This window comes from Sorex fumeus, unplaced genomic scaffold (assembly GCF_029834395.1).
Source record: "Sorex fumeus unplaced genomic scaffold, SorFum_2.1 ptg000072l, whole genome shotgun sequence".
Lineage (NCBI taxonomy): Eukaryota > Metazoa > Chordata > Mammalia > Eulipotyphla > Soricidae > Sorex > Sorex fumeus.
In genome coordinates this window covers 45,562,630-45,588,434 of record NW_026606129.1, presented here as the reverse complement: position 1 = coordinate 45,588,434, position 25,805 = coordinate 45,562,630, and the positions used below count along the sequence as shown (strand labels likewise).

The 25,805-nt window shown below is 40.6% G+C and overlaps 1 protein-coding gene across 1 annotated transcript in view; it reads right to left on the bottom strand.

Moving 5' to 3' along the window:
- Positions 1-16,207: 16,207 nt before the first annotated feature.
- The window catches only part of ABHD5 (abhydrolase domain containing 5, lysophosphatidic acid acyltransferase), a 34,875-nt gene continuing 25,277 nt past the window's right edge, over positions 16,208-25,805 (bottom strand). Inside the window, exons 4-7 of the mRNA XM_056129532.1 lie at positions 23,564-23,718; positions 22,342-22,453; positions 19,270-19,456; positions 16,208-18,371 (exon numbers count right to left, since the gene is read on the bottom strand). Coding sequence (XP_055985507.1) covers positions 18,282-18,371; positions 19,270-19,456; positions 22,342-22,453; positions 23,564-23,718 — 544 coding nt within the window. The 3' untranslated portion in view covers positions 16,208-18,281. The remainder of the gene's footprint in view (positions 18,372-19,269; positions 19,457-22,341; positions 22,454-23,563; positions 23,719-25,805) is intronic.

Genomic DNA, 25,805 nt, shown 5'->3' with positions numbered 1-25,805 from the left:
TTGCATTCTTTCTTTGCATTTCCCTGATGGTCATGATAATGAGCATTCTCTTCCCTATGCCCTTGAGTCATGAGCACATGCTCTGGGCAGCCGTGTTTACTCAGATCTCTTTCCCATTTTCTGATTACCTTGATTACTTAGTTGTTGAGCTGTATGAGATCATTATATGCTTTGATGTTAACCTTTTGAGGTGTGTGATATACAAATATCTTGTCCCATCCATTAGGCTGTCTTTTCAGTGTATTTGTGTGTGTGTGTATTTCTGTTCAAAAGTTTTGAAATTTAGTGTAACTCTAGTTGTTTCTCTTTACTTTCATTTCCTATGCCTTGGGATTGAAAACCTAGACATCTCTAACACTAATATCATGATCATGAAATATTTCACCCATCTTGTTATATATTTTGTGGTCCTGGATCCTATATAAAGGTCTTTAACCCTTTTTCAAAAAAATCAAAAATTTGGGAAGGGTTTGGGACACACCTGACAGTGATCAAGGTTGACGCCTGTGCTCAAGGATCACTCCTGGTGGGGCTCAGGAGACCATCTGGGGTGCCAGGGATTGAACCTGGGTCTGCAACATGCAAGGCATGCACCTTACTAGCTGTACTATCTCTCCAGTTCCCCTTTAACCCATTTTGAATTTATTTTTATGTATGGGGTTATAGAGTAGTTTACTTTTCACTCCTTCACTGTGCAGTTTTCCCAGCCCCAACATTGGAGAAACTCTCCTCTTGGAGCGACACACTTTGAAAACAGAAGATGGAGATACAGTCTGGGAATAAGCTGGAAAAGGGAGAAAACACATTCTCCCCTCCGGCTTCCAAAGGATTCATCCTTGCCAAGTCTTTGATTTTAGATGCATGGCTTCCAGAATGGCAAGACACTACTTTTGTTTGTTTGTTTTAAATTTATTTTAGCTGCAGTGATTTACAATTTTACAGTACTGTCTATGGTAGGATTTTATGCATACACTATTTCAACACCACACTCTCCACATTGTCTTTGCGTTGCTCCCCCCCCCCCCCCCACCATCATTGTTCCTTTTTACCATCCCCATCCCACTGTCCTCCATTAAACTCCACCCTATAAACCAGTTCTCAGCTTCTGCTGCTTTGAGCCATTTGTTGTTCCCTTGCAGTTGGTTTTCATGTTCCACATATGAGAGAGAGCATTCTGTGTCTGCGGCTGACTTTTTGCTCAGCATGATACCCTCCAGATCTGCCAACATAGCAGCAAATTGCATGATCTCATCTTTTCTGATAGCTGAGTTGTATTCCATTGTGCATATGCACCGTAGTTTCTTCATTGGGTCATCTGTTCTTGGATATTTGGCTTGTTTTGAGATTTTGGCTTTTGAGACCGATGCTAAAATGGACAGAGGCCTATAGTACAGGAGTAGGGCACTTACCTTGCTCATGGCCAACCCACATTTGATCTCTGTCGTCCCATGTGGTCCCCTGAGCAACACCAGGATTAATTCCTGAGTGCAGAGCCAAGAGAAACCCCTGAGCATTGTCATTTGTGGCCCAAAAATGAAACAAAAATAAAGTAAATGAAAAGAGGAGTGCAAATATCTTTTCTGGGTAGAATGCTTGACCATTCTATGGAATGATCATATGCCCATATAAATGGTCAATGGAATATATGCCCTCAAGTGGAATTTCTAGATCTTACAGAAATTCAACTCTTAGTTTTAAAAGAAGTTGCTAGATTGTTTTTTTGTTTTGTTTTGTTTTGCTTTATGGGTCATACCCCGCGATGCTCAGGGGTTACTCCTGGCTGATGCACTCAGGAATTACTCTTGGCGGTGCTCAGGGGACCATATGGGATGCTGGGAATCGAACCTGGGTCAGCCATGTTGGCTGCGTGCAAGGCAAACGTCCTACCTGCTGTGCTATCCCTCCAGTCCCTAGATTGTTTTTTATAAAGATTAAACAAACCAACATTCCCACCAGCAGTGGATGAGGGGCCCTTTTTCCTCACATCCATGCCAACACTGGTTATTTTTATTCCTTCTGATGTGTGTCAGCCTCACTGTTTCTGTTGTTTTGACCTCAAGGATGTGGGTTCTGGGTGTAACACAGCAGGAAGAGGCTGCTGAGACAGAGAAGAGGTGGATTGGGTGCCTTCAGCACAGTAACATGTCTGGGCACAGGAAGTGCTGATCATCTAGTAGGGACTCAGTCTTTGAAGAAGGAGTGAACCTGACAGACACTGGTGAACCAAAAGTCCCAAAGTTATAATCCCAGCCCCCAGATCCTCACGGCCTCTCCTCTGTGGACTTGCACCTTCCGTTCCACCAGGAAGACATGTGGAAAACATTTCAGAGGGCTGCTCTGTGAAGATAAAACATGCCCCTGGCACAGAAGGTCAGGCTGATCTGTGTGAGAAGATTCCTCAGGTCAAAGGACCAGGGGGTGGAGCCAAGAGCCTTTCCAGGGCCTCTGCTTGAATTAGGGTGACCGGTGAATCACAGGGTCTCAGGGCACAGCTCCCCTCAGCGGACTGAGCTGCTTGAAGATCGGAGGGTGGGGCTGAGGGGTGTAGCCACTCTGAACCTCACCCCTTCTCCCCCACTATACTAGAGGCCCAAGTAAAGGGCGCACTCAGTCAGACCGTGGGCAGTTTATTCACCCACATGTTAGGAAAGAGGAAAGCATCGAACCAAGAAAGACATTTTGGATGTGGCAAGAGGGGTGGAGACTCAATACTGCTATTGCAAACCACAACATCCGAAATGAGAGAACAAAAAGGAATGCCCTGCCACAGAGGCTGGGTGGGGTTGCTGGGGGGGATACTGGGATCACTGGTGGTAGAGAATGGGCACTGATGGAGGGATGAGTACTCGATCATTGTATGACTGAAATGCAAGCATGAAAGTTTGTAAGTATGTAACTATACTTCACAGTGATTCACTAATAAAAAAATTAATAAGAGGGGTGGAGAGGAGAACTGGGGTATGGGAGGGGTGAGGATGAGGGTGTTCAAATTTGTCCATAATATTGTTTCTGAAAAACAACAAATGTGATTATGGCAAAAGGCTAACTTTCATTGAATCTAGGAGTTATAGTATTCTCACATTTTTTTAAGAATAAGAAAATGGATGCTGTCTTCTACTGCTGTAGCACAGTGGGTAGGGTGTTCGCCTTACAAGCGGCCAACATGGCCGACCCGAGTTCGATTCCTCCGCCCCTCTCGGAGAGCCCGGCAAGCTACCGAAAGTATTCGATATGCCAGACACAGTAACAACAAAGTCTCCAATGGAGACGTTACTGGGCCCGCTCGAGCAAATCGATGATCAAGGGGAGGGCCTTTACCTTTACCTTTACCTTTAAGAAAATGGAAAAAATATTGCTCTCTGATATGTATTTAGAAAAGAATCTTCCCTCTCATGTTCCTATATATACTAATTTCCCATCCCTTACTCCTTTCCCCTCTCATCACTAAAATAATTTTCTCTGCATGCAGGATTTATATAATCACAGCAAGTAGTCTTAGTGCTTTTTAAAATTTCAGTGTTTCTTATCAAAGTAATTATTTCAACACATTGTTCATGTTAATTAACTTCCATTGAGATTTATTTTCATTGCCAGAAGAGGCTTTTAAGCTCCAAAAAGATCTTTTAGAAGTCAACAATATTAAAATATATGTTTACTATTGGAGTCTAGTTTAAAAAAATGTGTTCATGTTTTAAATTACCCTACCAACCATTAGTTTGACATAAACTCTTACGATTTTGTATTGTTCTCTCAGATAGCTTCTTTAAAATACAGGTGAAAGAATATGGTTTATACAAAATTCTGGTATTTTTTTTTACATTAAGAATTTTAAAGCAAATTATGCACCAGAAGCATTTTATTTTACCATGAAGGATCCCTTCTGAGCATAATAAGTTTAGTGGATACAAACTTTCATTTATTTTTTATTATTATTTCCCAGTTTTATTGAGGTATCATTGACAAAGAAAAACAGATTATTACATGGCGCTGGAGTGATAAGACATTGGCCTTGCATATGACCAGTCCAGTTTCAATCCCCAGCATCCTGTCTGGTACCCTAAGCGCTGGCAGGAGTAATTCCTGGGTACAAAGCTAGGACTAGCCCCTGAGCACTGCGGGAATGGCCCCGAAACAAATAAAAATAAACACAACTGGTTCAGACCTGCTCCTCCCCCAGGCATGTTCTCTCTTCACAGCTGTGTGATGAGGCAAACTTCTGGGTATGTGAATTTTTTACTCCAGCCATGTTTTTTTTTCTCGGGGAAGTTTCTTAGAATTAGAGTTACCAGGGAAAGGGCATACAAGTATTTAAGGTTCTCTGGAGCAGCTGCCAGACCGCTTTCTAGAGAAGTTGTAAGAATGTAATGTGGTCACCTGAGACTGTGCACCCCTTACTACTGTAATCTAGTTTTTAAAATGTGTTCATATTTTTAAAGTACCCTCCCAGTTGCCAGTTTGACATAAGCACTCCAGTCTTCTTGGCAAGGATTTAGGAAACTTGTTTTGTCGGCTTTATTTCTCTTTGCTCATTAGTGATCGTGAATGTTTTCCCCTGTCCTTGTACCTGGGCAGTGCTGGCCCATGTTCTCTTTGAAGACTGCACCATCTCTTTACCCAGGAATAAGCCCTGGGCTCTTAAGACAGCATCTCTGTCTCTGTCAACCCTTTATGAACCAGTGTACCATTCACTTTTGCTCTGGAGAGTTAGATCTTGACTGGGGTTCTCTGAATTTGCTTCACTCTCTAGATTTGGGTACAACAATTCAACCTGTGACCTCAGTTCTGTGATGGTTCCGAGAGATGTCATTGTTTTTTAGATTTTTCAGGATTTTCCTGCTTAAGGCTAGAAATGATGATTTCCAAGTTCTTTCCATATTCAAGCTGAAACGGAGAATTTATTGTTGCAATGGTATTTTTGTTTGTTGGTGTTGGTTTGGGGGCACAACCAGCAGTGCTCAGGGCTTATTCCTGGCTCTGCACTCAGGGATCTCTCCTGGTAGGGCTTTGAGGACCATATAAGATGCCAAGAGACCCAACCCACATCGGTTGCTTGCAAGGCAAGACCCCTGCCCATTGTACTATCTCTCTGGCCTATTGAAGTTTTTCAAGAACTTTAAAATCCTGAAGCCGATGTCCCTAATCCTTAGAGCACTTCAACTATTAAAGAAGTTGAATTTGTACTTGAAAGGCTCCTTACAAAGAAAAGCTACTAGTCCTGTGACTTGGAGTCTTTTAGAAAATGGCCTGCCCAAGTGATTTTCTAGATTTAATCCTCCCTTTCATGTTCACAATTTTCCATTTTAACCTAAGAAATATTTCTAAGCGGTGTCTGTTGGCTGCTGGGATGTGGCTGGTGAATGAGTCGTCCTTACCTTGGCAGGTCTTAGTCCACCCCCGTGGCCACGTCATCCTCAAGCACACTCCAGTTTCTTCCATTGGAAGCCACTGTGCTCGGTGCTTTGCTTTCTCTTTGTATTTTATGACTTTGCTGATAACATTTAACATGTGCAGATGAAAGCAAATGATTTCTGTGACAATTGCCTACCAGAGTGGCATGACATGGCTCTTTGGATTTTCACCAGCATCAATGAGTCAGCAGGCCAATTATTATTGTTATTATTTTAATTATTTTATTTGGAACAGGGCCTTTCTAACAGTGCTCTGGGATTCAGAAGCCAATCCTGTGAACCTCAGCTCCACAATTCAATGCTCTGTCCAGCCACATAGTGCTGCATGAGCTCAGGGGTGCCATCTCGGAGAGGTAGGGGTCAGTCTTGTGAGTTTTTGGCTTGACGTCATGCTTTCAGGACGAGTTGGACAAGCACAGGAAGCAAGGAAGGTCACTAGTTGGATTAGTCTGCATGACCAAGAGTCTGAGTATGTTGGGGGTACACTGCCTTTGGGTAAATGACCCCACCACCACTTCCCCAAGTCCTCCTATAATCCTGTCACATCCATGCCCCAAGGAGCAGGATGCTGCACTCTGTTACTCCAGGCTAGGAGAGTCCGGCATGTAAGACTCATTTTCTTTGCACACCTCCCCAAGGACCATCATACAAAGCTGGTCAGTCTGTGCACTAGACAACTCCACAAACTGCTCTTTGACTGGGTGATGTGGCTTGTGCCTTGCTCAGAGGAATCCTTCACACTTTTTTGTCTCGCCCTTTATCCTACCTGACTCCTCTGGTCATGTGACTCAATCAAGAGTTGATAAATCATGACCCAGAGAGAGGCTGCCTGGTTGTATAAAGTTGTGTTGGCACCCAGTCATACCCTCTCATGGATTTGCATATTGTCTGGGATGACTTCCACACTGAAATGACAGAATTGGATTCTTCTGGCAGAGATGGGGCAACCACAAAGAAATGTATTCTCTGGCCCTTCACAGGGAGACATGTGCTTCTGCTCTAAAAGGAAGGGACTCATTACCATAGTTCTTGCTTCGAGTCTTTAGAACCCCAGGCAGCAGTTCTCCAGGAAATGCCTGACCATAGGCTTCCCCTGCTGGGAACCAAGAGTTCTCCCAATGTGCCGGGGAGGCCAGAAGCACCTGAACTTGTTCTTCAATACTGATCTCATCCCATCTTGCAAAATCATTGACTTCTCAGACTGTCCCCACATGCGCAGAGCAGGGATAGAAAGGACTCAGGCTTAGCACCTTAACCCCCTTGTACTCCCCATCTACTTGGAGGCACCGGAAGGAATTCCTGATCATGGAGAGGTCAGCAGATAAACAAGTGGGGTGGCTGAGAGCCCCAGGGAAGGCTGGGTGTGGGGCCGGAATACTTCATTTCTTAGCCAAGAATGCATGTGACACATAGGACAACAAGTATAGGAAGCCCTGCCTTGTCCCAAAGGGCCCTAGGACACTGTCCCCAGTTCTCAGTCCTTCCAAAAAAGTTTTACTAGAAAGCAGAGCAGAGGTCACCACTAAAGTCAGAGAGATGCTTCGGTCATTGAGTTTCCAAATATGGTTTTACAAAGAGAGTGGTGGTGGAAAGAAGGAGGTGGCTGCCTGCTGAGGGGACCCCCAGGATGGGCATCTGCAACCCTAACATCCCACTCAGCCCGGCCTGCTGATGATCAATGGCAACACTCCAGAGGAGACAGCTCCCTGCTGCTGTGGCCCCTCTGCCAAGGGTTAGGGGTAGTGGTACCAACCCCATAAAAGGCTGGGCAGAGTATCTGACACCTAACCATGGAGTCCCTGGGAGTTCACTGCAGAAGTAGCACCCTGTGTAGCATAGAGAAGGTTCCAAATTCCTCTTTCCACACACAAAACACTAAGATACAAATGCGAAGTGGTATGTGTGGAAAGTGTGGTGTGTGAAGAGTGTGGTGTGTGTGAGGAGTGTGGGGTGTGTATATGTGTATGTGTGTGTGCTGTGAGGCCTGTGATGTGTGTGCAGTGCATTGTCATGTTGGGAGTGTGTTGTGTGTGTGTGTGTGGTGCATGGTGTGTGAAGTGTATGTAGTGATGTGTGTGGGGAGTGTGTTGTGTATGTATTGTGTTATATGTATGAAGAGGTGTGGAGTGTCATATGGTGTGAATGTGTGGTGTGGTGTGTGTGTGTGTGTGTGTGCGCGCGTGTGTGCGCGCGCATGTGTGTGACTCACTGAGGCCAGTCAGCAACTCTGGGGTGGAGCCCTGTCAGGAACCCAGCTGTGGACTCTCAACCCCGGCCTGCTGATGAGCACTGGCCTGACCCTTACCCTTCTCAGTTATGTTATCTAAAGGCTGAGGAGATACCAAGATGTCATCATGACCCATTTTTCGCACGAAATTTTAAAAGGTATGGAGTTACTCTGGTGGAAAAGTGATTACAGACTTTAAAATATTTTTCTCTCCTTGAGTAAGGGACATTGAAAAAGAAGGACTATTGATTATTTCTTCAATAAGGAAATATGATTCAAATGTAAATGGCTGAGGAACCTCCTGGACTCTGGACCTTGACACTCATCATCCAGAGGAGAAAGGAAAATATGATTCTGGAATGTTAAACCTGTACCCCCCAACCTTGCAGAGCCTGAAATGTTACCCTTTCACTATGAAAAACTGCCAAATCAATTTTTATTAAGCAAATTTAAGACATCAATTAATGGGGCCTGTTTTTCAAAACTGCTTCCATTTGTAGCAAACTGATATCTCCATTCAAGAAAGTGACTGTGTGATTGCATTGGAAAGTCGCATCCTGATACTTATGATGTTTCCCCTGTCGGCTGCAGTGAGAACAGGTAAGATTTTATGCAAATGAGGGTGGCACCAAGTCTCTCATGTCTGACAGGCCTGACTGTGAATGCAGCCGTGGTCTTGATACAGCCCCACTAACCTCTGCCACCTGAGGCTCAGCCGATACCTTTCTTCTAATCAAGAGAATCTGGCAGAGGCAGTGAAGACACTCACTTCTGTGATAACATGACATAAAATTATAGCTTCTTCTTACTAGCTGACTCTGTTGCCTCTTTAACCTATAAGCTGGATGAAGGAAGTGACCACTGGAGACAGAGAACAGAGAGTGATCTGGAACAGAGAGTGACCTTCAGCAATCAGCCAGCTAGAAATGGAAGCCTTAACCCATCAGGCTTCACAAAGCTGCCTCCCAATGACCAGGTGTGATTAGAAAGCAGATTCAACCTCACTGGACCTTTGAGACAAGCCCCCCGCCTTGACCAGCAGCACCCTGATTACAGCAGAGCCTCAAGCAGAAGCGCCAGCTACAACGGGTCTGGATTCTTGGCCTACAAGATTCTGAGATAATAAATGAGCTGGGGTTTAAGTCACTAGGAGCGGCAACTGGTTGCAATGACATTTTACATATATAAGACATGGTGACTGTGGGGAGAGGCCAATGCAGGGGAGCGGGTTCGAGTTGGAGGGGAGAAGGAAAGATGGAATGAAGTTTCTCAAACAGCAGTGCAGTTCTCAGAAAGTTTCTGCTAGGTCATTGGGGGAACAGCTGTACCCACATTGCCTATTTCCAGGAATTCTTATCAGACAGGGAAAACTGGCATCCAGTGCCCACCACCACGCTCAGTTCACTACCCACCATCCTGCATCCGTGCTCACCAACCTCATCCTGGGTTAGGATGTTTATGTATGATTTTCCCCACTATTGTTGGAGGACTCCTCAATTCTTCAAAATGAATTATTTTCTGGGAAAGAGAGGGGCAAAGGGAGAGAGAGAAAGAGAGAGAGAGAGAAAGAGAGAGAGAGTACTATAGTTAATGCACTTACACACTTACCTTGCACACAGCCAACTCAGGTTCAACCCCTATGTTCCACACTACCACCATGAGTGATACCTAAGCTCAGACTAGGAAGAAGCCCTGAGGACTGGTGGGTGTGGGCCCCCAAAAGAAAAAAAAACATTGAAGAGCAGGTTGGAACCACAGAGACAAGACCTGCTAAGGGAGGGGATGTGTTTTCCTCCAGCAAGGCTTTGTGAGCAAGGCTGAATGAGAGGTTGCTCAATCGGAATGTGACACCTGACTTAATGACAGGTGTCCCCAGAGCCCAAGATAAATGGATGATGAGGCAGTTGTCAGAGCAGCAAGACTATGAGTTGCAAACCCCACCTTCTCAACAATCCCTTATTAGAGTCAGCTTGTTATTTTCCAACTCCTTCTTTACCAGCACTGAAAGGTTGGAGGTGGAGAGAAAAATAAACAGGGAACATCAACTTTGAGGGATTTTTATGGGTTTTAGTGACCCACAAACCCATCAGAAACACAGAGGTTTGAGAGCATTTCCCTCTCCTGTTTCTTTTTGCTGACACCAGACTTGCTCACTGATCTTATTCTAAGGTTGGTGCCCTAGGGTTCTGAGTGATAGGCTATTGGGGTAGCTGAAATTTCTGGAATCTTCCTAATCTGAGCAGTGGGAAAACTGGCATCCAGTGCTCACCACCACGCTCAGTTCACTACCCACCATCCTGCATCCGTGCTCACCAACCTCATCCTGGGTTAGGACGTCTATGTATTAATTTCCCCACTATTCTTTCTCAAGAATTTATCCATTTTGCTTTTGTTGCCTTTACAGGACTTGGGTTATTTATTATAATGGTCCTGCATGGTTCCAAGCATGACTATGAGAAAGATAATTCTAGAGAGGGCAGAAGCTTTAGGGACATGGGATAAAGGGCATATTGGAAGCTTCTGGAACCACCCGTGGGAAGGGTAAATAAGGCCTGGGTGGCCAGCAGAAGCTAAAGATAGAAAAGACTTAAAAGGAAGCTCCTCTAGAGAGAGGAGGCCCAAATGGCTGCTTCCAGACGGAGAGTGACTGCAAACTATATTTAGTTCTCATCTCAGCTAGTTTGGTGCCTCGTTCTCCAAAGACAGAGAAAAACACCATCCTGCTCACACTGCACTGGCTGATTCTTGTCTACATTATTACAGCAAAGTAAAATTTCCGTGGGTTGTTAGATGTGGTCTCAGGAAGCTTATGGTAAGAACAAAAATGGGACAAATGTGTCTCCCAGCAAGACCAGCCACTGCTTAGTCAAGTCTCAAGCTTATGAGAGAAACACTAGCCAACAATGATCTCCATGTTCGTTCCTGGAGTTCCACTTCAAGACAGCTAAGGAAGTTCCTCCTGCCAGATAGCAACCATAAATTGGGCAACACCAAGGAAAGACAACCTACAGGCATCAGGAACCAGAGGGGGAAAAAAGTCAGATTCTGCAAGGCACTAGACATTTGAGACACAGAACAGCAACACCAGAGCTCTTAGTTCGCAGGAAGGTTCTGTGCTGTGAGCCATGATGTAGGTAGGTGAGAAGAACTACTAGAAAACCTGCTGTGAGTAAAATTCCAGATAAGCAGACCCCCAGCAAGGGTCCAGCAGAGTCCTAGAAAGGAAAGCCAGAGAGGGAGTCTCAGAATCTGTGTAAAATAGATGTCCAAATTTCTGGCAGTTTTATATGGGTCAGATGCAGCTAAGGATGGAAATGAAATGCCAGCTACCATGAGATAACATTTGCCATTTTTTGAGTCCAACCAAGCTGACTGCTGCTAAACAAAAAGCCAATACCCCTATGCTAAATGGATTGGGCTGGGGAAGGTGTCTGTTACAAGTGCAGATGCTCTGGGTCAGGAGCTAGCTCAAAGGCCTACTATACATGCTTTGCATGCAGGAGGCCCTGGCTAGTTCCAGCACTGCATGGTCACCTGAACAACTCAGGGAGTATAGCCCTACCACCCCCACCCCAGATTCCTAAGTCCCATCCATACACCTGCTCAATCAGAATCTCCCAGGGGTCTTGCCTCAACTCTGCATTTGCAAAGCAGCCTAAAAAACACAGGTGCACTGTGTTTGAGGCCCTCTGCTCTGGGCTGGTGCAGAGTGCACATCTCATGCTCAGACGCCTCCTGAAGCAGCCCTCAGGCCTCGGGTCTTTGTCTTTTGCCATGAAGCCTATGCCTGCTGCCTATGTCTTTGGTGCTCAGATGACACACAGATGCTTCCCTCCTCAGGATCTTCACTGGAAACCTGGATATGAAAGGGGCTAGAGAGAGGACACAGCTGTTCCACAGAGATCTCCTGCAGGTCACACCGAAAGACCTTCCTCCTCAACTATCTTTGACTCTCCATATCCCTAGCCCATCATCCTTCCCACCTCCACCCCGTCCACACCCCACTGGGAACAGTGCAAGTCATGAACAGATAACACAATACAGACGTGGATTTTCACAAACCAGCAGAAACAATGCAAGGCAATGAGCACAGGAAGGCAAAGTATCATTCATTCCTAGCTGGCATCTTGGTCTCAACATTTGTTTCCCCTGCTGCCATTTCCAATTATAGAAACCTACTGATCGAAAGCTGGGCCCCAGGTCATAATGAGCATACAGACATAGCAGTGTTGTGATATAGCCATATCCCCACCTTGGTCATTGTCATGAATGTGTCTGATTTTACCAGGAGAAATTGCATCTAGTCATGTCTGCTTTTTCTACCTGTTAGCGAAACAGATTTAGACCTCAGTCGTTGTAGGCTCAATCCAGGGACTGTCTCTCAAAATGTATGAAATTTTTACTAAAGAAAATTTAGGAATGTGTTATTCTACAATTTCAATTAATTTCAACAAAACTGTCAAGATCTAAGTTAATACACATGAAAGGATTAAAATGTCTGCTAGAGGGGCTGGAATGATAGCACAGCGGGTAGGGTGTTTGCCTTGCATGTGGCCGACCTGGGTTCAATTCCTAGCATCCCATATGGTCCCCTGAGCACCGCCAGGAGCAATTCCTGAGTGCAGAGCCAGGAGTAACACCTGTGCATTGCCGGTGTGACCCAAAAAGCAAAAAAATAAAATAAATAAAATGAATAAAAAAAATAAAATGTCTGCTAGCGTAAAATTATCTGTGTCATTTAGAAAATAACTCAATAAGAGTGTTTTTCCGATTTTAAATAAAGATGCTAAACTAAGTTACCTATTACTAGAAAGTAGACAAGTTCTAACCAATTCTTAAAACTTTTTTCTAAGGAAAGTTTTTAGAGGAAAAAATAGATATGGTGGTGAATAAATAATGGAGACATATAGGTAGAGTTTAGTAGATAGAAAGAAATGTGCATCAATTCAGGTGTCCCTTTTACCAATCTTAAGCACAAGGGAACAAATGAATAAGGTGTTGTTACACTGGGACCATATTTCCATCTTGAAACAGATTCAGACTAGCAGTTTGGAGTTCAAGTTTCCTTAATTCAATTACAGATTAATAGCCACCCATACTCTGAACACCTGCCCCTCTGCTCCCAATCCAACTCTCCTAGCCACACAGATTAGAGAGCCTCTAAGATAATTCTCCTACCTGTTCTGTACTGAGATGCTTATCTATGTATTTTCTTTTTTTCAATTAAAACATGAGCGAATGCACATGTCTTTTCCCCCTATGTTTTCAGATAAATTCCAGCCATAATTCCAACCACAGATATAGCTGGATCCTGATTTGACCACATTTTAGCCCTTGTATGAATCATTATTCTTTTACTCAACAAAATGATTCATTAATATCATGGGATAGACAATCCACCTTAATTTTTAAAAATAATTGTCTCAAAATAAGCTTAAGCTGGTTTTGTTCAAATGAATCCTTTAAGTTTCAAGTGAGTTCTTTTAAATTTCCTAATCTTCAAGTATTGCCAAGTCCAATTGTTAGAAAAAATTGGATTATTTGTCTTGTGGAGTTTCTCACCTTCTTGAGCTAGCATGCTGTCTACCATATACCTCATGTTTTTTTCACAAAATGATTTATTATTTCACTAGAAGAGACAAATTCACCAGAGGTGATTTTTTTTTTCCTTTTTAAACCCTATTATCTTGATATTTAGCTGTGATTCTGATGTGAATACCTTTCCAGGCTAAAGGAATATAAAAAGAAATCAGAGTTCATTTTCCTAGCAAAAATTTTTTTAACCAGGGGCTGGAGCAATAGCACAGTGGGTAGGGCGTTTGCCTTGCACGCGGCCGACCCGGGTTCAATTCCCAGCATCCCATATAGTCCCCTGAGCACCGCCAGGAGTGATTCCTGAGTGCAAAGCCAGGAATAACCCCTGAGCATCGCCAGGTGTGACCCAAAAAAGCAAAAAAAAAAAAAAAAAAAATTAACCATTTGCCACTGCCCCCAAATTGACAATTTTACAATTTTAAAAATGAGTTAAAACCCCAATAACTCTCATTTAAACTATCAATGTGACTTCATAATCTTTACACAAATCATGTTTCAACTCACTATTCATTTTGGAGAAGTGAGGGTTAGGAATAGGCTCCCAATCAACATATAGAGGATTAAGAGGTCTTTCCTGGCAGGAAGTTGCAAACTGGTCAGTCTCATGCTCAGACCTTGGCAGGGTGATCCTGCTGGGGCCCAGCACTGCTGGATGTCATGAGGGCCACCCTGGGAGAAGCTTGAGAGACCCAAGCATGTAAGGCTGCTCCAGCTCTTCAAGCTGTCTCTCTCCTCAGCCCACTATTCTCTTGATACTCATCTTGCTCCACCTTTGCCAATGGGCACCCCTTCAAGTTAGTTCCTGGCTCATTCTATCATTATCTTACTCTGATTGCTTCTCTGCTTTCAGATGCAAGATGTTCCAGACTTCTTTTGCCATTGCTCTGCTCCTTTCTTGGGACAGTCCCTAACAGAGTGTTAGGATGGGTCCCACATGTGGGTTAAGATTGCTTTTCAGTGGAACAAACTATAAGACATGTATATTTCATCAACAGAAAAGGAAATCACTATTTTGCTAATTAAAATATAATTAATTATAATAATTTAAAATAATTAAAATATACACTGACAGGATTTGTTCTCTTTTTCACTTGATTTTATTCTTTCATCTCTTATCTCTTGTGCTGAAAATCTTAACTCTCAATTCCAGTGACATAAGTAAATATATTTTTTGCCATAGATAAAGACACATTTTCAAAATGACAACACCAATATCAAATCTGAAAATAAAAATACTTTATGTAATTTAATATTTTTTGTGATCTTTCTAAGTCTCTGGACTACATCACATTAGGTTAGTGCCAAAAAATGCTAGGCTTTAAGTCACTTGAAGGAATTTGATGTTAAATTTTAGTTTGAAGGGTTTTTTAACAGAAAACATTAAGAGTCCCAGAATGAATAAAGAAAAAGCAAACTATCCGAACTATAAGCCTTCCCTGACAGCTCTCGACCATTACCACCAAAGAATTGATTTATAAGTTATTGGCATAACAAATCCTTTCAACTGCATTAAAAAAAAAAGACAAACCACACCTTTGTCTTTGGTATCTGCCCCTCTAATACAGCAGGCAGCTCTCTCTACATTCTAGTTTCTACTTTTGCTTCTTCTCTGGACATTACTGCAGAAAATTCAGAGGAACTGCTCTCATTCTTTTAGAGCTGTGTGGAATTCCACTGGATGGATGTAGCAGAGTTTCTTCCATCAATCTCCTGTCCAAGGAGACTCTGGTGGATACTTATCATTAGCTCTTATAAACTGGGCTACAAAGACCTCAGTGCATACACCACTTCATAATCTTGTCAGTCATCTCAGATTCTTAGAAATAAGACTGTCAGGTTGAAGCACAAAGTCATATGTAACTTGGCTAGTTATTAACATCCACAGTAATTTGCAATTTTCAGGAAACCTGTTTCCCTGCTGTTTCACTAATGGAGTATACTGTATAAGTTAGCTTCTCCCTAATCTGACAGGTAAGAAATCATATTTTGGTGACTTTAATTTGCCTTTCTCTTACTATGCATATCCTCATGTTTAAAGTCACTTGCATTTTATTTTCTGGGAACTGTCTGTTCATCATTTGAGGTTTTTCTCAAAGTTTAGGAATTCTTCACAATTAGGTTATATATTACCTTCTGATAAATACATTCCCATCCCCAATTCTACTATTTATTTCATTCTTTTTTTATCATGGAAAAATAATCTACATTTTCAGGTAGACATACAAACTTTTCCTTTTATGGTTTCTGAACTTTCAGTCATAAAAATGTTGAAAAGATTACTAAGAAACTGACCTACGTTTTCTTCTAGTTATTTAGTTTTCATTTTTGTAATTGGGCCTTGGATTCAATTGGATATGTAACCTTGTATATAGGATGAATGATGAATTAAGCTTATTTTGTTTTCTGTATGGTTAATAATTTTGTCTCCAAACCATTTTTAAGGTCTTTTTCCATCAGTAAGAGTCTTCCTTTATTATATATTAAATTCCTGGGCTTTTCCTATAATGTTTATTTTACATATCTGGTAGGTCTATATCTCCTTCCCACTGTACTGTCTAGGGTGCTAGCTACTACAATTCATTCTTTCTAATGACTTCATGTTGAGGGGGAAAAAGCTTCTTGTTCTATTATATTTAGTATGCCCTTTAAATAAAAACATACACATATTGCAAAAATATTTGATTCATAATAATTCAAAACCAGGCAAGCCTGTTTTGAAAACTAGTTATAAAAGAAAACATATTAAGGATAGACACAGGTAAAACCATATATGGAAGTTACAACACCACAAAGCAGCCTTCTCTCAAAATGCCAACAATCTTAAGAGTCAAACTGACTGGATTCATAGTCTATAACAATGCAACAACACTGGGCCATATTAAGATGCCAGAAAATATACATCAACTCTCATGTGATTATCACAGTAAAATTTATCTTTAAAGTAAAGTTCAAATACACTATTATAATTTAGCAAAGATCAAGTGCTGTAACAGATTTTATTTTTAAGAACACTCATCATTCATGGGATATTCAAGAATTCAAGGATTTTGACCTTTCTGCTGGCTCAATTTCCACAAAATTTCATACTCCACACTCCAAGGTAAAAGTTCACCTTAAAAATGTTATTAGCATATTTTTAAAATAAAGCAAAATCAGTAAGTAGAAAACAAAAGTTCCACTTGACACAGGTAATCTTTTTTTTTTTTCCTGTCTCATTTAGTGCATCTGTGGCCATAAACCCGCCATTCACTGGAGAATATATAATATCCCTGCAAGAACTGGGACTATGTTCCCTGTGGAGAAAACCTCCTAATCAAGTGAAAACTCGCTCAACTAGCAAAGGATAATTCAGAAGGACTGGAGAATAGTCAAACACGTATTGCCCTAATTACCTTCCCTCTTGTAAGTTTGAATTTAGCCATTCAAGAAGACATTTTAATGTAAAAATCAAGGCCTACTTTTGTTTGTAGGCTTAAGAAATCTGACAAATGACAAATCTCATATTACTTTCTTGTAATTACTGCATTAACCTAACAAGGGAGTTCACTGAAAAGATTTTTGTTCTATTTTCATATATTCTCCTTATTCTTATAGTAGTGATAGTGCTAAAAATAGAACATACAGTCTTTCTGGAAGCTAATCAATAGTGATACACTTTATAATTCCTAATCCTACAAATTTCCTAATTAACCACTTTAAAAATGCAACAGTCAAAACCATTAAACCACTATTTGTTCTAGTTCAGGGTTCTTATTTATATAAACATATTTCTCTTAGGCAAGCAACATTAGTAAAACTTAAGGCAAAGATGTCTTTTGGTGATAACAATAATCTTATTCAGTTTTCTCTTGTAATGGGCCTACTCCAGCAGCCAGTTATCTTATAGAGTTTTTCCCACAGGTTTAAGAAAGTTTCCCTCATTTTATAAAAGCAAGAAAGTGCCACAATTTACAGTAGTTACTGTTACATAGTTCAATCAACTTTTCAGAAATCTTGTAATATAGCTTCAAGTATGTATTTTATTAAGTCAATACAAACCCTTTCAAAAGAAAACAATAAATCCAAAAGCTTGTTCATTCCTGGTGCTGTGGGATATAAAAGCACCCCTATTTTTGTATAAATACAAAATAAATTTGAGTGGTACAAATATAGCCCATATTTAGCACCCATCTGCAAGTTAGATACTGATGAAGACAGAGGATGTGAACTCCTGGAAGGTAACAATCTTGATATTACCTTTGGGAAAATATGTACCTTTTGCTACATCCTGTCTGGCTCATGGGAAAATAACAGTATTAATGAGGTGGGGGGTGTAAAGACTTTTCAGTACTTGAATCATTTAAATATTTGTGTCATGTGTCCCTGAAAATGCAGAATTATGCCATACATTGTAGATTTCAGTTATGTTGTTGCAGATGTCAGGATGAATCACATTTAAAGTGTTAAATATGGTTTTGAAGCCTTAAATCAAGAAGATAAGAAAATCAGAAAAAGTACGGCTAGTGATCAACTCCCATTTTTTTTTCACTAAAATGTAATTACTCCATTTCAAAAATGAAGTGAAATATTCTAAAATGACAATTTTTACATAAAACACTGAGTTTTGATTTCCTATACCAGTTATTAAACATGGTAAATACAAGCGAAGAAAATAAAGTGCACCTTTACATTATATAAAACAGATCCAGAAATTACTTTAAAAATTGGCAATATAAAAAGTGCCTGACATAGCAAAGTTAGAGATGAAAAATTTCAATTGAAAAATTACAGTTTTTCAGTATAACAGAAGGACAAATAACCTTTTATTAAAGCTATTAGATTTGGAGACTCTTGTATATTTTGATTTTGTATAGGAGAAAGGAAACCCAGTCCTCTAGAAGGCACTAACTGGTTTAAAAGTGCAAGCGACTTCATAAAGAAAACAAGTGCAAAGAACAGTCAAGAAGATTGCCTGCTTCTTTCATTGTGTTCCATGCTCTTCATTGTGACTGTGAATGATTGCTGAGGAACTGCATCGGTCAGCAGGTTTTCCCACATCATCTTCAATGTGCTCAGTCCACAGTGTCACAGATCTCCTTTACTTTCTGGTTAAAGTCTTCTGGTTGATCTGCATACACATAATGCCCTGCACCAAGAATAGCCTGAAAAAGAAAAGCAGCCAGATGATTGGCAAATTGCTTTCAATATGACACATGACATAAAAAAGACATTTCACAATGAAAATGAGGATAACTATCATTAAATAAAATATGAAAGAATACAGAACAATGATCTTCAGTAAGTATTATAAATTTTTATCAAATGAAAGTATCTAAATATAAACAAAAAAGTCTATTGAAACATACAATGTGTATATGTGTGAGATGCAAACTGAACTGAATCTAGGTCTTATGCTTGCAAGTGGACCTTATTAAACTTTACTAAGCAGGGTTCAGGAAATGGCTCAAATTGCTCAAAGATGCAAGGTATGCTCTAGGTCCCACGTTTGATCCCTGGTACTACCTCCCACGTTCTCACCTCCTGCAGCAAGACCACTGGGCATAGTCCTGGTGGCCCCCAAGCAGCACTCCACTGCTAACAGCACTGAACTGCCAGGCCTAAACAATATTGCTGGACTTGGTATTATTAGGAGTGGTCCCTGAGACATCCTTATACTGCTGGGGAGGCAAAAATAAAATACATTTTAATATCCAAACGCTTTTTAAATTTAACCACTAATGTTAGGGCCATGGAAGAAGTGAGAACGTGATGCCTTATGAGACAGAAGTTTGCCTGAAGGTTACTAGGGACCTACCTATCCATCTTTCAGTGTCTGCCACTTAGGAATTGTTGTGACCTGAGGGACAGGCAAGACATCTGAAAAAGGAGATTCAATGCCTGCATGGGAAGGTATGTGATGGGAAACCCTCCCGTAGACCTTTGAGTCTGCAGGTATAATTCAGATGGGAATGCACAGGGATGACCTGAGACCTCTCTGAAGACAAAAATAATACAACACACTTAACCTACAACTCAAAAGCACAGATAAACCACACTTACTATGGTCTTCACATATGAATGTGGTCTCAGTGACTGGATGCTGGTGCCAGAGTTACCATCTATGCAGGACCGGGCGCCATAGATGACTGAAACTGGAATGTCAGGGTGCATTTTACCAATTCGCTGGAGCATTGGCCGTTTTGCCCATCCATAAGGAATAGTCATGTTTTTGAATGCTGTCTCACCACTTAAATATAAGGGAGAAAGTAACATATATGACTCCTGGGGAGGAAAATGCATTCCTTTCCACATTTATCATTTTGACTCATACTTTAACTTTCCCCCATTTAAGACAAACTCAGCCAAGAAAATCATTTGCTACAAAGTGAAAACATCACCCCACAGAAGAGACCACTTCTGTCAATTGAACAAGGCTGCTCTAAACTCTAGCTTATTACAAAAAAGTTACCTTCTAAATCAAAAAACACAACCTAAGCAAATTCCCTTCTTATTAAATTACTAAATTTCTTGTGACAAGAAGAAATTATATTATTTTTGATGTGTGACCTTTATTTTTAATTTGTATGCATATTATGATGTTTGGCATTTAAAAAACCAATTTGGGACTGGGTTGATATAGTACAGTGGGTAAAGTGTTTGCCTTGTACACAGCTGACCCGTGTTTGATCCCTGGCACCCACATATAGTCCCCCAAGCACTGTCAGCAGTGATCTCTGTGAGCAGCGCCAGAAGTAATCCCCGAGCACTGCCAGGTGTAGTCCCAAAACCATCTTGGCAGAGAAAAAAAATACGTCTTAGAAATAGTAGACAGCAAGATAGCAAAGGACTCATATTAAGGCATGTGGGGATATGCCTCTGACATGCAAACAAACCGATCCAGAGCAATGTCTCTTCATTCAGTCCACCCATACATACCAGGAGGCAGTATTCCTCAGCTTTAATCACCCCAGGAGTAGGAGATAGGCAACTAGAGACCACTGCTATATCTAAAGGGTTTAACAAAACTACTCAACTAGCTCCTCTTAGACTTCTCAGTCTGCCCTGTATAGGCCAATAAAAGTTCTGGCCAGATGTTCTCTTCACTACTGTCTTCTGCCACCTGATCAAAATCTGTAGCTTTCCTGTGACCTTGTAACCCTCAATGGCATTCAGTATCCCCCTCTCTAGGACCTGTGGGTATAATCAATGTCTTCTTGAATATCTGTGCCTCGTGGCCTCAACAGACTGTCTACCACATAACAGAACAAAGAACATTTTGATAACTCCCAGGATAGAACCATTCTGAATTATCTTTTTTGAATAAATCATTTCACAACATGAGAGGCAGTAAGCTGGGGCTACATGGCACATATAATTATGAGTTGTCAGTAAGTGAAGAATAAAAAAGACCATGCGAGAAAATGGATGATGTCCCTGGGATAGACAATTAAAAGCTGTTGGAACTAGTTAATGAAGTATGTTGGCCTAATTCACTAAATATGATTACTCAGTGAATCAATCTCTTAAGACCTCTCCAACTTCCCTCTTTCTTTAGAGAATCTCTACCATCTTTTACTTTTGTTTTAGTTTTTTTTTTTTAGGTCACACCTGATGATGCTTGGGCTTACTCCTAACTCTGTACTCAGAAATCTCTCCTGGCAGGCTCAGGGGATCTAACCTGGGTCAGGCCTGTGCAAAGCAAATACCCTACCTGCTGTACTATCACTCTGGCCCCACTACCATACATTTTTCTTTTACTGCTCTACCGCAATAGTCTCCATGATCTGTCTTTTTAATAAAATAGGTGTACATACTCTCTGTCCTAAGTGTTTCTGCCCTCAGACTGTTTCTATATCCAGTCTTTCAACCAAATCTCAATCCAGAAAAGAGGGACCACTTCTACTTACTGAACTTAAGTAGAGAAGTTCGTGGCCCACCTACACTCAGATCATTTAAGATTTCGATGAAGATGTAGTCCTAAAACCACTGAATCACAGTCTTAGAAACTGGGCTCAAGAATTATATTTTTGACAAGTCCCCCCCCCCAACAATTCTAGTACAAACAATGAAAATTCAAATTTTCACCTTCATGCTCTTCTTGATCCACTCCCTAACAACTCTACAGAGTAATGTCTTTCAGGCTCCTCTAAGGTCTCCTCACCCCTTTGTCCAGGCTTTGTTTCCTCACAGTGATGCCATGTACCCAAACTCCAGATACCCATAGTCACATTCTTTTCATAATTAAGAAACAATTTTGTTTGGCCTACTGGCTCCCTCTGACTACAACACCCAATCTCCTTTATTCACTCTCAAAACATATACTAAATCCTTCTTCCCACCTAACTTCTCTCCACTGTAGTGTTTCTCATGCTGATCTGATCTTCAGTTATTATGAGTCACTCGGTAAGAGAGGGATGCAATTATCAAATATATTTGAAAAATATTGCACAGCACCTTCCAAATACTTGGGAAATTTAATACCCTTCAGCATAATAAAAGTTTCTAAGATCCATGGTTGAGAAAACCATTTACTTTTGTTTATTCCTCTCCACTGCCTCCCCCCCATAGAGAACATTTATACTCAGCTTGAGAATGCGGTTTAATTTGAAGTTCTTTATCTCTTAACTCTGACCACCTCCTACAGATGACCAAGAAATCAAGACTTGCTCAATTTATCCAGAAGCACTTTATTTATTTTTATTTATTTATTTATTTTATTAGTGAAACACCTTGAGGTACAGTTGTAGACTTACAAATTTTTGTGCTTGGGTTTCAATTATACAATGATGGAGTACCTATCCCTCCACCAGTGCCCATTTTCCACCACCACTGATCCCAATACCCCTCCCACCCTCTATGCCCCCCATCCCACCCTGCCTTTGTGGCAGGGCATTCCCCTTTGTTCATCCAGAAGCACTTTAAAAGAAGAAAGCCTGATAGTTCAATCTCATGTCAGAATCAAATACAATGTTTTACACTGTGATTCAGTAGGGACTCCACGAACAAATGAATACATTAGAAAGTATTATATTTAGTCATTTAACTACTGATAAAGACTGGGACTACTCACTTACTTTAAAAAGAGAAGAGTCTAAAGTTAAATCAAAGTAAATTTAGAATTTTAACTCTTACCTTGGAGTCTGTACATTACAGTGGTAGATATATTCTGTCACAGTGTCATCTTCAAACATCGAAGAATACTTCCGTTTAAAATCAGGCCTTAAACGTTGTACTAGACTTAAACCTATTTAATAGGAAATGATTGTTTTAAATTATACATGTACTTTAAATCATAGTAAACTTACATACTAACACAGAAAGTTTTAGTGTCTGCTTATATAATGGGTGTTATATACACACACCTACATGTATGTGTTCAGCACATGTTTTAGGTATATAGAAGCAAATATCCTAAAAGCTGTTCACTTTATGCTCCCTAAAACTAAAGTAAGAATTAAAAGAGTATTGTATAGACTGACTTACTTGCTTTAGGAGACTACATATAACTTAGTATTCTAAGACTTATTTTGGTAGCATAATTAATTCTACTAAATAGTGCAGGTGAATAAAGCAGATCAGACCAAAAAAACCCCCTGTAATTGTATTTCTTTTACAATAACACCACGTTATGCAACTTAATGAAGTACAATATAGAAATATTTCTGTAGGTGTTTATACTTGCAATTCTAGCAATATTCCCTGCTAAGGCACCCAAAGACCTACTCCTGAGATGAATGGCAAGGATAAGACACCACACTCCTCCCCACTCCATCCCAAGGAAAGACGTGACAGCCTGTCTGGTTACTGTTTTTCCCTCTGGGGTCACAAGGTCTGGCCAGTTTCCCTTTCTAATATCGCTACTCATTATTCTATCAAGGTCTCACTATTTTAATGACCCCTCCTTTCTCTCTCTGAAGAAATTAAACAACTCCAGAAAGAATTTTTATGAGGCAGTTGATATTCTCCATCACCTAGCCCCACCATCACCACATACAAGCAGTAATGGGAGACTGAGAACATGGCTGTAAAGGTCCCCCAGGCATCCTTGCTCCTCCCTTCAATGTCTCCTAATCACTTTTCCTACTTTTTCCACAGTAGATACACGTATAACTCTGATCAAGCAGGATCCATATTTTTTTTTTATTTCAGAATCCTACATACTGAAACTCCTCTTAAGGCCAAAAGTCTGATATCATTCATTTTTGTGTGTGGACTGCTACTATTTAGATGAAGCAGAGAAAAAGTAAAGTTCAGTTTTCTGTATGCATTTTTATGATTTTGACTAACAGTAGTGATCAGTAAGTACTCTGCTATAAACGTTCTGCTTTCCTAGGATATTGACATAAGCACTCACCAAAGGGTCCTGCAATCCTGAGGCCAGCTAAAGGATTAAAAGGAGTTAATGCTGCACCCAGGGCTCTGATCCAAACTGGAATTGGTCTCTCTTGATCAGCAAGGTCTGGTCGCTCAGGAAAACCCCAAGGTTCCACTAAAATGAGATGATTAACTCTGTTGGGAGAACAACAGATTTCAGTTCATTTGGCAAATTCACTTAACAAATAAAAGTACAAGCATGATTGATTTATAAGATAAAGTTAGAACAAATCATGGAATCATGGGTGAGGTGGGGCACACCCAGCAATGCTCGGAACTCACTCCTGATTCTGCACTCAGAAATGAATGACTTCTGGTGGTACACAGAAGGCCACATGGAATGCTGGGGATCAAACATTATCAGTTATGCGCAAGGCAAGCACCCTACCCACTGTACTATCTCTCTGGCACCAGAGAAAACCATTTTTAAAACATTAAAGAAGAGTAATAGTTGATCAGGTTACAGCATACTCTTATGGGAAAGCTTTTAAAATTTAGTAGGATTTGAGAAGAGCATGATAAAATAAGGATTTCACTTTTATTACATCTAAATGTGGATCACAAAATGTGAAGGAAGGGTGTATAACAACTGTGACTATTCTTGAGAAATAAGAAAAAGGTGGTATTTAAATTATGCTCTGCAGAATACAGAGATGGCAGATCAGGAAAAAAATCAAAGTTCATGTATTTCAAGGTTAGCTCTGCAGAAATGATTGCAAGTTAGTATTATATTCATAAAATAACTTTGGGCAACATAATTTTCTTTTGTAAACCAATTATTAAAAAATTATTGTAACTCACAATACTTTAATAAAAAAATTTTTTAAAGAACCACAAAAGAAAGAACAGCTGATTTCAGCAGAGCCAGAGCAGCTATGTAAACAAGTTCCTCTTCTATTCCTTCCGGTAACTGCTCTCATTGACAAAACAAGGGCAACAACAACAAAATAATTGAGACATTACAATTAAGGGTGAGAAAGGACTTTTAATGAACTGTTTTACAAACTGAATATAATGTTTAAATAATACAGGCTGAAAGTAAGCACCTTAAAGTGGGGTTTGAGTTTCATAAACAGGAACACATTTTCCTACCCATATCATGATACACCCCCATTTATCAACTAAGAGTTTTGATTTTCTCATTCTATGAAACCTATCTATGATGAGAGCAAAACATAACTACAAGAAGTATCAGATATATCCAAAACAAAGCAAAAATGCATTTCTGCCACACACAAGATTCAGCTGTAACCAAGACAACCAATACATTTCAGCAAAAATCACCTATGAGCTTTCTGTCCTGATTCTAAGATCTCCTAAGTCCTAACCAAAACAGAAAAGAAAATTAAACATGAACATCAGTGGATATTAGTCCTGATAGTAAAAACTTTCTTATGTCAACACAAGTAAGGATGAATTTGTAATGAGTCCTTGACTTTGACTGAAATTTCTCAAATAGACCCTTGAACCAGAACTTGATGGGCCCCTGGAAAACACTCATCCCAATCTTTCATCACAGAGATATAGAGGATGAGATGCACTAAATGATCCACTCTGGGAAACAATATTGATTAAAAACTGGGGCTAGACCCTTACTTCCCAAAGTCACTCTACTAATACATGCCAGTAAGATGAATAATAGGCTGACCAACATGACAAGCATTTTAGTAAAGATAAAGTTTAACTTTCATTAATTCTAGTCCAGTCCCAATGCTATATTCTACATTTCATAGCATCAAGATTTGTAGGCTGTAACTATGAATCTGTAAGGAATTACTTGTCTCATGGTTTAAAACTTGTGCTAAGGGTCCTGAGGGCACTCCCAGTGATACAAAGTTCGACATATTCAGTGCAGGCCTGAGAGTTCAGAGTATGGCGGGCAGGGCCACCAGGGTGATGTACAGCAGTGCTCAGAGGTGCCTGCAATGCCAGTGACTGAATGTCGGATTCATGCATACAAGGTACACGTTCTACAGCTCTGAAATACCTCTAAACCCTATAGATGACAAGTTTTGTAAGAATATTTTCTAAGAGTATAAAGGGGGAAGGCAGGAAATTGGCTCTGTGTTCTGAACAGAGGACAGTCTGATCATTCTGATTGCCTCCTAAATTCCCCTCATTATAACCCACAGTGACATCTGAGATTCAGTGATGAGGAGGTAAGTCAAAGAGAAATGAAAGGAATGAATGAAACCACTACCCAGTTGGAAGCAGCAAAGATT